The sequence below is a fragment of the Rhinopithecus bieti genome, unplaced genomic scaffold, assembly GCF_001698545.2.
Source record: "Rhinopithecus bieti isolate Rb0 unplaced genomic scaffold, ASM169854v2 scaffold_12155, whole genome shotgun sequence".
NCBI classification, from domain to species: Eukaryota; Metazoa; Chordata; class Mammalia; order Primates; family Cercopithecidae; genus Rhinopithecus; species Rhinopithecus bieti.
The window spans coordinates 3891795-3903858 of record NW_016807423.1 but is presented as its reverse complement, the minus strand read 5'-3'; the positions used below and the strand labels follow the sequence as shown (position 1 = coordinate 3903858).

At 43.1% G+C, this 12064-nt stretch overlaps 2 protein-coding genes across 6 annotated transcripts in view; one reads left to right on the top strand and one right to left on the bottom strand.

Moving 5' to 3' along the window:
* Positions 1-292: 292 nt before the first annotated feature.
* EBNA1BP2 (EBNA1 binding protein 2) lies at positions 293-8992 on the bottom strand. Its single transcript, XM_017881952.1, has 10 exons — positions 8712-8992; positions 8486-8574; positions 8320-8403; positions 7913-8085; positions 7198-7321; positions 5399-5488; positions 3632-3707; positions 3296-3389; positions 748-910; positions 293-599 (listed from the first exon to the last, which is right to left on the bottom strand). The coding sequence occupies exons 1-10, from the start codon at positions 8851-8853 to the stop codon at positions 549-551; spliced, it is 1086 nt and encodes a 361-aa protein (XP_017737441.1). The 5' UTR covers positions 8854-8992; the 3' UTR covers positions 293-548.
* Positions 8762-12064, top strand: part of CFAP57 (cilia and flagella associated protein 57) — an 85929-nt gene continuing 82626 nt past the window's right edge. For 3 of the 5 annotated variants that reach the window (XM_017881949.1, XM_017881947.1, XM_017881951.1), the window contains exons 1-2: positions 8762-8885; positions 9201-9376. In XM_017881949.1, coding sequence (XP_017737438.1) covers positions 9220-9376 — 157 coding nt within the window. In that variant the 5' untranslated portion in view covers positions 8762-8885; positions 9201-9219. Of the gene's footprint in view, positions 8886-9197; positions 9377-12064 lie in introns of all 5 variants that reach the window. The other 2 variants (XM_017881948.1, XM_017881950.1) reach the window with 2 other exon arrangements.

Sequence of the window (12064 nt, the reverse complement as noted above, 5' to 3'; positions counted from 1 at the left end):
CAACTTAGAAGGTCTAGAAAAAAAGGGACAGTTGTGTGGCGTAACTAGGTTGTAGGAGAAAAATTATAAAGTGGGTAAGATGATAAAGGATCTGGAAAGAACTAAGAATACAAAAGGAAAATTAGGCAAGCAGAAGAATGTACGGTGAAAATTAACTGGAGGAAAAACCAAAAGCTGTACCACAAACAAAATCACGATGGCTCACGTCTGTAAAATATGGGCATTGAGCTTTACGGGGATTGATTGTAATATAACTACTTAGAAGGATGAGACATAAGAAATGAGGGAGGTGTCAGTTAAATCATTTATCACAAAATGAAGGCAATTTGAACTCAATGTCTAAATTACCAATAGACAGCAATGCAAAGTAACTTCTCAATCTTTTAGTCTGGACTATTTAACCAAAGGTATGTGTTCCTTTAATAATTTTTCTTTAGTTTATTGAAAGAAATGTTTACAACATGACACCAACAGAAGGGATCAAAGTGTGTTGTGAAATTGTGAGTCTTCATTCCTTTTTCTTGGTTCTTTGTATTCAAAGATGCTGTTTAGTGCGTTCTGTTCTTCATCTTCTCTCTTGTTCGTTTTCCAGGTCTCTTCTATAGAAAAAGATATACCACATCTGGTCACATAGCAGCTTGCCTTCTGCCCCAGGTGAGGATGAACATAACTGAAGGGAGAGGGGAGGGTTGGGAGTGGGAGGGGAGGCTGAGCCTGCTCCTCACCCAGACACCTGGGCTCACTTACATTTGATCCTTTCTTGCCAGGCCTCTTGAGGCCTCTGCCATGAGCTGTCTTGGCCCGGAAGCTAGATACATCATCATAGCTCTCCCGAGTGTTCCACTTTGAGCCTTTCTTCTTTCCACCAAAACCAAACTTCTGGTTTTTATACCGTCGTTTAGCACTGGGCCTGGAAAAGAATGGTCCTAGACATCACCCACAGCACTGTAAACCCTCATGAATTTGATGGCCCAGCAATGCTCTCAGTTTTCTTTCTATAAGCAAAGCCCCTTAGGCACGTCTGTAACCCAGAATCTCATCCTTGGCCCCACAATCCTATGCTGCAGCCTCTCTAGACAAATTCATCTAGCTCGTTTATTTACAGTTCTGACCACCAGGGCAGGAAAATAAAGCAAGAAGCAGGGAAGGCTCTACATGTATCATGTGGCTTCCTGCTGTCTTTAGAAACCTTTCTATTTTAGGCCAGGGGCGGTGGCTCACGCCTGTAATCCCAGCACTTTGGGAGGCTGAGGCGGGTGGATCATGAGGTCAGGAGATCAAGACCATCCTGGCTAACACAGTGAAACCCCGTCTCTACTAAAAAAAATACAAAAAATTAGCCAGGCGTGGTGGCGGGTGCCTGTAGTCCCAGCTACTCAGGAGCTGAGGCAGGAGAATGGCGTGAACTCGGGAGGCGGAGCTTACAGTGAGCAAGATCACACCACTGCACTCCAGCCTGGGTGGCGGAGCAAGACTCTATCTCAAAAAAAAAAAAAAAAAGAAAGCTTTCTATTTTAACCAAATCTTGTTAAATCACCCTCAGTTGTGTCTACTCCTCTCAAGTGTAAATACATGCAGTTCACATCCAAATCTAATGTTACATTTGTAACATTCAAATGTAATGAAATGAATACATCCAAATGTAAACATTCAAATGTAATTATAGGCATTCGAATAACATTCAAACGGAATAACATTCAAATGTGAAACTGGTCATCCAATAGGAATCTTGAATTCAGCATCTCCAAATTCATGTCATCTCCTGGACTGGCTCTACTTGCTGTACATATGCCCTCACTTGAGGCTGGCACTGCTCCCACCAACCCAGACCCACAGGTCAAACATGTGAGAGTCAGCCTTGGTTCTCTCTCACTCTTTATACCCAAGTCAATTACTAAGTCCTGCTCATTTCACCTCTTCAATGTTTCTTCAATCCATCTTCTCTTCTCCCTCAGTTGCCACTTTCAGGTTATTATCATTGCTCATCTGGACTTTTGCAATAGTCTCCTTGTCATTTTCCCAGCTTGCCTCAAGTCTGTCACTTACACAAAATCCACTGTAATCTTTTTAAAAACATGAATATAACCTGCTCATTGTTATTAGTACAACCTACAACTTAGTCTCTCTACTGCCTTCTAGACAAAGCCCAAGCTCCTCAACAAGGCAAACCCACAGCCCAGGTCCCCCCAACCACATCGCACCCCTCCTTGCTTTGCACTGTATTCCCAGTGACACCAAGGGCTTACTGTTCCTCACAAACCCCTGAGATTTCACATCTTGATGGCTTTGCTCTTTCAGGCTTTCACTTCTTCCCAAACCCAGCTTCTCTTCTATTCTCGTGGTTAATTTCTACTCATGCTTCAAGCAATGCTCAAGTCGAACCCTCCTCCAGAAATCCATCCCCAGACCCTGTCAGGTATTTATAAAAGCTGCCTCAGTACTAATCCCCAAATGCCTCTATCATAGCACTTACTATCTTACATGGAAATGATCATTTCCCCTAGGCCTGGTATCCAGGTATGCAAAAAAGTGGACTAGAAAGAACAATGAGAGCCCACATTCTCTCTTTTAATCTTCATACTATGAGGCAGGCACTATTTCCTCAACTTAGCAGATGAGGCAATTAGCATTTAGAAAGGTACGGTAACTTGTTCAAAACTGCCCTCCTACTGAGTGGTAGAGTCGGGATCTGAACCCTAAGTCTGAACTCTCGACCATCACACTGTGTGATGAGGAATCAACTTTTACTCGGCATTCACTTAAAGGGTGCCACATATTTAAAAGTACCTTCTTGGGATGGGTGCAGTGGTTCACACCTATAATCCCAGCACTTTGGGAGGCTGAGGTGGGTGAATCACTTGAGGCCAGGAGTTCAAGACCAGCCTGGCCAACATGGTGAAACGCCACCTCTACTAAAAATACAAAAATTAGCTGGATGTGGTGGCGGGCACCTGTAGTTCCAATTACTCAGGAGGCTAAGGCACAAGAATCGCTTGAACCCAGGTGGCGGAGGTTGCAGTGAGCCAAGACTGTACCACTACACTATAGCCTGGGTGACAGACTGAGACTCTGTCCAAAAAACACAAGTTTAAAAAGTACCTTCTTTTACTCTTCAAAGACTGGCATGGCTAAAAGGGCCCATCACACAGTGCTAGGGGTCTCAGCCACAGGCAGCAGCTGCACTGTCTGGACTCTATGGCTGTGCTGGTGGAGGTGCTATGTCTGCCATCCTTGTGACCTGTGGCCCCTTCACACCTCACGGGATCCAAAGAAACCATGCCAAAACACTTCTCACCCCTTCTTCATCTGCTGGCCTTTGGCTCCTGCCTTCATGCGCTGTGCCAGAGGTTTCTGATCTCCCTCAAGGAAATCCAGTTTATCAGAGAAGCCTGTAAGTAAAGAAGTAATTTTGATCAGCACCACTGTATTTTAAGAAGAAAAGTTTAAACCACCATATGAGGCTATTATTTGCTACACTGATTTTAACAGTCACATCCTGCTCTCCAACACCATTCCCAAAACCTAGATCCGATAGGTCCACATCAACCAAGAAGGCTCCAAAGCACTAAGTGTTCAAATCAACTCTAAAGTACCTGCTACCCTTGTTCCCCTAGCAGAGAGATGTACCAACCTTTCTGATACTTCTTAATAGCATTCATCATATGTGCTTTCTCCTGCTGTCTCTTCTGAAGAACCTCCGTTTGCACCTGTGATATGAACACAAGGACTGTTACAGCTATTCCATACCATTATTCCAGTGTCTACATTGTCTTAAGAGCAACACCATGATTAATGCCGCTACCCTTTGACATTTACTATGTGCCAAAACCTGTGTTAGGGACTCTAAGTATATTCTCAGATCTAGGTATATTCTTCATAGATGAAGATATATCTGTCTTATAACAATGCAGTGAAGTTGAAATTTGTGTTATCCCCTAAATTGAAGCACAGAGAAGTTAACTTGCCCAAGTTGCATGGTGAAAAAGTACACAGCTGAGATGAGCCAGGCTGTTTGACTCCAAAGCCAGCACTCATCCTATTATACAATCCTGCCTACAAAACTGAAGCAAATCATGTTTAAGACTACATCAATTTTCACATCACATTTGGACAGATTATTTAACTCACTGTTACTAGGCATGAAAGTAACCAAAAGGAAGAGAAAAAAACAATGTCCCCAGGAAAAGAAAAGAAAAAAGTTTGAAGGATAAAAGGAGACACTTTATAATACTCTAACAGAGGGTTTCTCAATCTTGACACTGCTACAGTGTGGAGAGAATAATTCTTTGCTGGGGTGTAGGGCCCTGTCCTGCACTGTACGATATTTAGCAGCACCCCTGCCCTCTACCGACTAGATGCCAGTAGTACCCTCCCTCCCAAATTTGACAACTAAAAATATCACCAGGCAGTCATAGAAAACTCCTGGGGAGCAAATTCACCCCAGTTGACAACCTCTTCCCCAATGTGTCCTTAAATTAGGAACAGTGAACTAAAAGGCCCAAGTGAGTTTGTCTTTGCTTTTGGTAATTTTGGTTATGTTAAATTACTTATTGGTGTCTTTGAGAGAATCTCAACCATCCACCTCCAGATCAAAGAAATAATAAATCCACAGCAGGCCTTTTGTAGAGGACAGGATCCCAGCCTATTCTTACTCTGCTGAGAATGTATGAGTGAAATGACCCCGAATGTGGACAAGAGTCCTGTAACCCAGATCACAACTGCTTCTGTCCAAATGTTGACAAAGTCTTAACCCCCACGCCAATCTTCCTCACATTCATGTCTTCCCACAATCCTAACTTTAAAACCCATCATCTTCTTTCTTAGATGACCATGAAATAAAAAAGGAAAACCGAGAAAAGTTTCAGGGTATGCCTGATCTGGTGTTACATTAGAACTCAGACATTCACAGTTCAAACACACAGGCCATCTTTCAGATTGGATGACAATCATTAGGATAATTTCTTCAGGGACATGATTATCACATAGGCCAGTGAATCCCAAACCAGGATGCATTTCAGAATCACCTGGAAAGCTTTTGGGGAAGGGGGAAAACAGACACAGATTCCCAGGGATTCTGAAGTCTAGGATTCTGTTTTGAAAAACTTCCCCTGGCTGTGAGGTCAGGTTTGGAAACCACTCATCTGGACCCAGTGCATAGATATGAAAACTGAAGACCAGAGAGGTGACTGGCTCGCCTGCAGTCACCATACTACTCCTGGGAAAGCATTCATGTCCAGGGAAGACTGTGCTCATGAATACCAGCACATACACTGAGAGACGGTAAAAGCACGATCAACACACAGCTCCATTCAGTTCAGGGGACTATGTCAGACCACGGCAATCTCATCAAACACACACACTCCGCCTCTTCCTTTTCCCTGCACACTTTCCTTCTCACCTTCTTCCCGTATTTCCTAAGTGCTCGCAGTTGTTTAGCCTTTTCAGACCTCTCCATGGCAGCCTGTTTAGTCTGCAGCTTCTGTCGAATCTACAACACAAAATGCTGTCAGTTTATGTTATTTGAATCTAGAATGACCACTACTTAGGATACACTAGAGCAGGAAACAGATATTCCCTGTTCTTTAAACTGTGCAATTTGTAAATCATCAATTCCAACCCCTAAGGACAATGGGGCCCACAGGCTGAGCACTTTACCAAAAGTGTTAGAGTGAAGCCAGAGATTGAAAGTCACCTTCCCACTCCCAGTGTGCTGTCTGTTTCATTTTACAAACTGCCTATCTGAAGCCCAGGAAAGAAGACAAACTTCTCCCCATTTCTACTGTCAGTAGACTGAGGCTGGAAACCAGTATGCGGCCTCAGTGTCCTTTTCTAGTATAACACATACACAATAAAAATCCATGCAGATATCAGGTGCCTAGCCTTTTCAGTCAAACATACACATTTTAGTTAAAGGATGAGAAGTTGTCAGTGAGACCTTGTATAGAGTTCACAGTGAGAAGGTGAACTACTACCATGACAAAAGCTCCCTAAAATCCAGTTTGAGACCCCAGAGTACTATTTCAACATACTCATCCCTCAGTATCCATAGAGGATTAGTTCTAGGACCCACTACAGACATCAAAATCCACAGATGCTCAAGTCCCTTATATAAAAATGGTGTAGCGTTTGCATATAACCTACACTCGCCTCCAGTATACTTTAAAGTCAAGGGACCTCAACTCCTGGGCCGCAGACTGCCATGAACCTGCTATGAATCTGTGGCCTGTTAGGAACCAGGCCACACAGCAGGAAGTGAGTGGCAGGCAAGCAAGCGTTACCACCTGAGCTCCACCTCCTGTCAGATCAGGGGCTGCATTAAATTCTCATAGGAGCCTGAATTCCACTGTGAACTAAGCATGCAAAGGATTTAGGTTGTGTGCTCCTTATGAGAATCTAATGCCTGATGATCGGAGGTGGAACAGTTTCATCCCGAAACTATCCCCTCCCCCAGTTCATGAAAAAAATTGTCATCCACGAAATCGGTCCCTGGTGCCAGACCACTGCTTTAAAGTCTCTAGATTACTTATAATACTGAATTCAATGCTATGCATCATGTCATTCTCACAGATTCAATGTTCTCAGCACATGGCAAATTCAAGTTTTCTTTTTGCAACATTTTCAATTTTTTTTCTCAAATATTTTTGATCTGAGGTTGGTTGAATCCACAGATGCTGAACCCATGGCTATGGAGGGCTGAGTATATCTTGGAATACATGCTGGCAATCCCCTCCTTCAAAGTTAAATGAGGTCCAAGTTCTACCCAACTCTAAATTGTACTGTATCTGAACCATCTAAGAATCCCTCATTTTATAGAGGAGAAAACTGAGGTCCAGAGAAAAGTAATTGTCTACAAGTTCTAGCACTACCAGTGGCAAGGACACAAGAATGCTGTCTTCTCTGCACACCATGCCATGACCAAGCCAGCTAGGAAATGCAATGGGCCATCTTCACCTCAAGGACACTTCTCACAGCACTGTTCCTCTCCTTAATTGCTGATTTTAGAAAAAATGTCATTCTTATATGCATCTAATTGATGGTAACTGGCATGATTCTGAAGCAGTCAATCTATGGAAGAGGTAATAATTGTCCTCTGACAACTGGCTCCCCATTATTGGGCTCACAGCTATCTTTCTAAGCCAGCTGAATATACTTAAGTACAAAGTTTTGGCTTTCCAGAGGAAAACTTCTACTTCTTACCTTCTGCATCTGCAGATCAGACTTGGCCATTTCTGCAAAATAATCAGTGGGTCGCTTGGTAGGGACTTTGAGCTGATGGAGGCGGGGTAAGACTGCAAGCACTGCGGCCTGGGCTTGGCGGTAGCTGAGAATTGTGGGACAAAATGTGTAATGAGGTGAAGGAGAGAGGCCTTGCGTTCCTCTTCACTGCCTCTCATGAGTTATCCAAGCTCAGAAGGACTCTCAAAATCTGACCTCCATTAGCAAGAACAAACAAATAAAAACTGTCACCAAACCTCACTGATTTAGTATCTAAAAGAAATGTAGACATATACCAGTTTTAAAAGGGGAGGGGTATTGCTAAAATAGTTTAAGAGAATGACTACTCTAAAGGTACCCATTAACACAAACTAATGTCGATTATGGATTCTTACGTAATTGCTAAAGCAATTCCACACAAGAACACCCATAAGCAATGTTTTTTTTTTTTTAACTGAAGCATGCACAAAAAGCTTTAACATGAATATTTCAAATTAGTCCATAAACTGGACTTTGAATCGTGACTGTGGACCAAGGAGCTCTCCTCTCAAACAGCGAGAAGCTCCTAGCTATTCTTAGTCAAAAGAAGCCGCTCTCCCTACTCCTAAGCTTATTCTGGGTGCAGGCTTACTAATTTCCCCTCTTTCCCACTCTCCTGCACAAGGATCCTCAACTTCTCCAACATTTGAAAACATACAAACTCATCTCTCGCTGGAAGTCGTCTTCTGGATCAACAGCTTTCTGGTCCTTGTTTTGAGGTGCTGGCGCCTCAGATCCACCGATTTCCGGCACCGGACCCAGTGTCACATCGAGTCTTTCAACCCATTCCAGATCCCGCTTGAATTCTGCCAAACACTGCTTCAGGCCATTCTAGGAAATCCAGACATTGAGCTCTTAAGAAGGGGACTCTGAGTTTGTCCTTCCCAAGCACAGGCTGTTAGGCGAAGGGACAAAGCGCTAATCCCCAATACGCAGAGAGGTAATAGACCCTCTTGGCAAGGCTCAGGGTGCATCTTTCCTGGGACAAGAATCGGTCTCCCATGCCCAACAGCGGCTGGTGCGCATCCCAAGTCCGAGTACCCCCGACCCTGTGCCCGCGCTCACCACGTCGTTCACGGCCTTCTTCGGCCCCTCTAGCACGACATTGAGGCCTGGCTTCAGAAGCCCTCGGGAAAACGCATCCTGCAACTGCAGGACACAATCACGGTCATTCCCAGGGGTGTAAGACCCCCTCTCCCACGCCCAGCCCGCGAGCTCGGCTGACACTTACCTCTCTGTCTGTGACAAGAGACTCATCGGATTCCGACTCCGAATCCGAGAGCGGAGGAGTGTCCATCTCGCCGCACGCACGTCCCACACCTACAGGAAGAAGCGGGGTATCCGAGACCCAAGCGGCTAGCAGAGGGCGGCCCTGGCCGCCGCTGCCTGCCTTCAGCCCCCTACTCCCAGGCCGTGGCTCCACGTGCCACCGAGTCGCACCAGGGCCAGCAACTCACAGCTACTGCTCAACTTTTGATTGGGACTTCCGCTTCCGGCGGCAAACCATACTTCCGGTTTGTCGTTGCTATAGGAACCGCTACGGCGTTTGAAAGTGCCCGGGTTGCTTAGGATCCGCATAGGTAGTGCCTGTGGATACATGCGTGGTCTGCTGACCCAGAGAGAAGTGAAAGGTGGGAGGGGGTACCTGGGGGTCGCCAGAAGGAGCTGGTAGCAGTGAGGGTACAAAGGAAAAGGCAGAAAATGAGCCCGCGGGGATGGGGTAGCGCGCAGGAGGACCCCGGGGAGGGGAAGGGGAGGGGCGGGCGAGGGGGAAGGCGGAGGGCAAAGGGGCGGGGCGAGGGCGTTTGCTCTGTCCATGGGTGACTGGGCGGGCCGTGTCTGGGCCGGGGCGCGGGCCGCCCGGGCCGGCCGGAGGCGTGGCGGGCGCCAAAACCAGCTCTCCACTCTGAAGCGGCCTGCCTTTGGTTGCCTTGGTGGTTCAGCAGAACTCTTTGGCGGGAGATCATGTCGGCCGTGGTAGCTCAGACGCTGCATGTTTTTGGTCTTCGATCCCACGTGGCCAACAATATCTTCTACTTCGATGAACAGATCATTATATTTCCTTCAGGAAATCACTGTGTGAAGTACAATGTGGATCAGAAATGGCAAAAATTCATTCCAGGTAAAAACCCTTTCCATCCTGACATATACGGGAATGGTATGTGCCACATATAACCCCATGATCCCAGCATGATGATTGGAAAGAAAGATTTTGGCCAATTTGAATATATATGCAGTATTATAAATATAGAGGAAATAAATGGCAACTTGTATTGTGAAACTAGATTAATCAGTCACGCATACGTAGTTAAAATCACATATAAAATGTTAATTTAAAAGTACTTTTTTCACTGTAATTTCAGGAAAATATGTTAAGAATCCGTCTTTTGGTGTCTTCAATATCATTGCCTTTGTCATTACCAGAGCCCCTTTTAGAGTTGTCTGACAGTTTTCCTGAGCACACCACCTTCATTACATCACCTTTTGAATCCATGTATGATGAAGACACTGTAAACTTTATCCCCAGTTGCAAATAACCATTTGTATAACATTACAGCCCTTATTTTTGTTCACAGTGGTCCTGTTGATGATATTCATGATTTCAACAACCAAATCCATTTTCCCATTTTTTGCATTGACACCTTTTATTGTGACATACACACACGAAAGAATGTACCCTACATATATGTAATATTTAAAGAATTACAATAGAATGTAGATCTGTGAACCCAGCCACCAACATAGGAAATAGAATATTACCAGTTCTAGGGCTTCTCCCTGTATTCTGTGTCCTGCTGCATCAGTTCAACATCATGCTTTTGAGATTCATGCATCTTGATACATATAACCAAGTTCATTGTATTGCTATGTAGTGTTCCATCATATGAATATAATGTCTCAAATATATGTACTCACTCTAGTGTTTGGGGACATTTGGGAAATAACAATCATATGCTATTACAAACTATACTACTATTAACATTCTTGCATGCTTATACATTCATCTATTTGTGCAAATTCTCTAGGATACACGGCCAGGACTAAACTTACTGAGTAATATGATAGTAACAATTTACACTCCCACCAGGAGTGCATAAGAGTTCTCATTCCTCAACAACCCTGCCAACCCTTGGTATTGTCCAACTTCCTAATTTTTTGCTAATCCAGTAGTTGAGAAAAGGAATTGTGGTTTTCGTTTGCATTTTGCTATCATTAATGATGATGAGTATCTGTTTACATGTTTATGGGCTATTCCTATTTAGTCGTATGTTAAATGCCTTGTTCAAGTCTTTTACTTGTTTTTTATAGTTTGTTGTGCGGGAAATTTTTGGCAGTTTTATTGATTTACGTGCACAATTTATCTATTCTGTATACCAATAATTTGTCAGATATATATATGTCTTGCAAATGATTTCTTCCAGTTTGGGGCATTTTTCTCCCACCTTACAGTATCTTTTGATGGACAAAAATTATTAGTTTTAATAAAGTCAAATTTATCAACCACATAATATTCTGTTGGAATAAACTGTATTAAATACAGTTGACTTATTTATTAATGTTTATTTCCAGCATATTTGGTAAATTATTATTAATTCTAATGATTTGTCTATAGATTATGCAGGGATTTCTGTATAGACTGTCATATTATCTACAAATAACGATGGTTTTCTTCCTTTTTCTTGTGCTACCTGTGCTGGTAAGCACCTCCAGACAGTGTTGAATAGGGGTGATAAAAATGGACATCTGGCCGGGTGCGGTTGCTCACGTCTGTAATTCCAGCACTTTGGGAGGCCGAGGTGGGCAGATCACGAGGTCAAGAGATTGAGACATCCTGGCCAATATAGTGAAACCCCATCTCTACTAAAAATACAAAAATCAGCTGGTCGTGGTGGCACGTGCCTGTAGTCCCAGCTACTCGAGAGGCTGAAGCAGGAGAATTGCTTGAACCTGGTAGGCGGAGGTTGCAGGGAGTCGAGATCATGCCACTGTACTCCAGCCTGGGCAACCAAACAAGACCCTGTCTCAAAAACAGAAATAAAAAAGATCATATGACTTTCCAATATTAATTAAATTATGGTTTTATACAGACAACATTAATTTATATTTGCTCTCATACTTACCAAACTCTTTGCCCACGGTCACTCTTTACAAATCAGATATTCCAGGTGGGATCATTTTCCTTCTGCATTTACTGATAATGTATTAATAAACTCTCCCAGTTTTTGTCTGAAAATGACTTTATTTTATCCTCACTTCTGAAAGATTGTTTCAACAGGTATGCAATTTTTATCAACACATTATAGATCGTATTCCATTGTGTTTTTTTGGCTTCTGTTTTGTTGCTGTGGTTAAGAAATTAGCTATCAGCATCGTCTTTCTGTAGATGATCTTTTTTTCTGGATGTTTAATGTCTGTCTATGGTGTGTGTGTGTATATATCTATACACATACACTATATACATACATATGTATAAAATACACACCATATATACACACACCATATACATTTATGTACATGTATATACATCATATATATAGATACACACATAGATACACACACATAGATACACACAGACATACAGTATAGTTTTTATTTTCATTTTTTTTAATTTTTTTAATTAAATAATTTTAATGGAGTTTTTTTTTTTTTAATACTTTAAGTTCTAGGGTACATGTGCATAACGTGCAGGTTTGTTACATATGTATACTTATGCCATGTTGGTGTGCTGCACCCATCAACTCGTCAGCACCCATCAATTCATCATTTATATCATGTATAACTCCCCAATGCAATCCCTCCCTCCTCCCCC

What these genes read in the sequence shown, in the direction of transcription:
- EBNA1BP2 (XM_017881952.1), bottom strand. Translation starts at nt 8,853, where the DNA reads ATGTATCCACAGGCACTACCTATGCGGATCCTAAGCAACCCGGGCACT. An exon ending in AGAAGGCCGTGAACGACGTG is followed by an intron (nt 8,086 to 8,319) that starts GTGAGCGCGGGC and finishes TGGATTTCCTAG; the next exon opens with AATGGCCTGAAGCAGTGTTT. An exon ending in TTAGGAAATACGGGAAGAAG is followed by an intron (nt 3,708 to 5,398) that starts GTGAGAAGGAAA and finishes TTCATATCACAG; the next exon opens with GTGCAAACGGAGGTTCTTCA.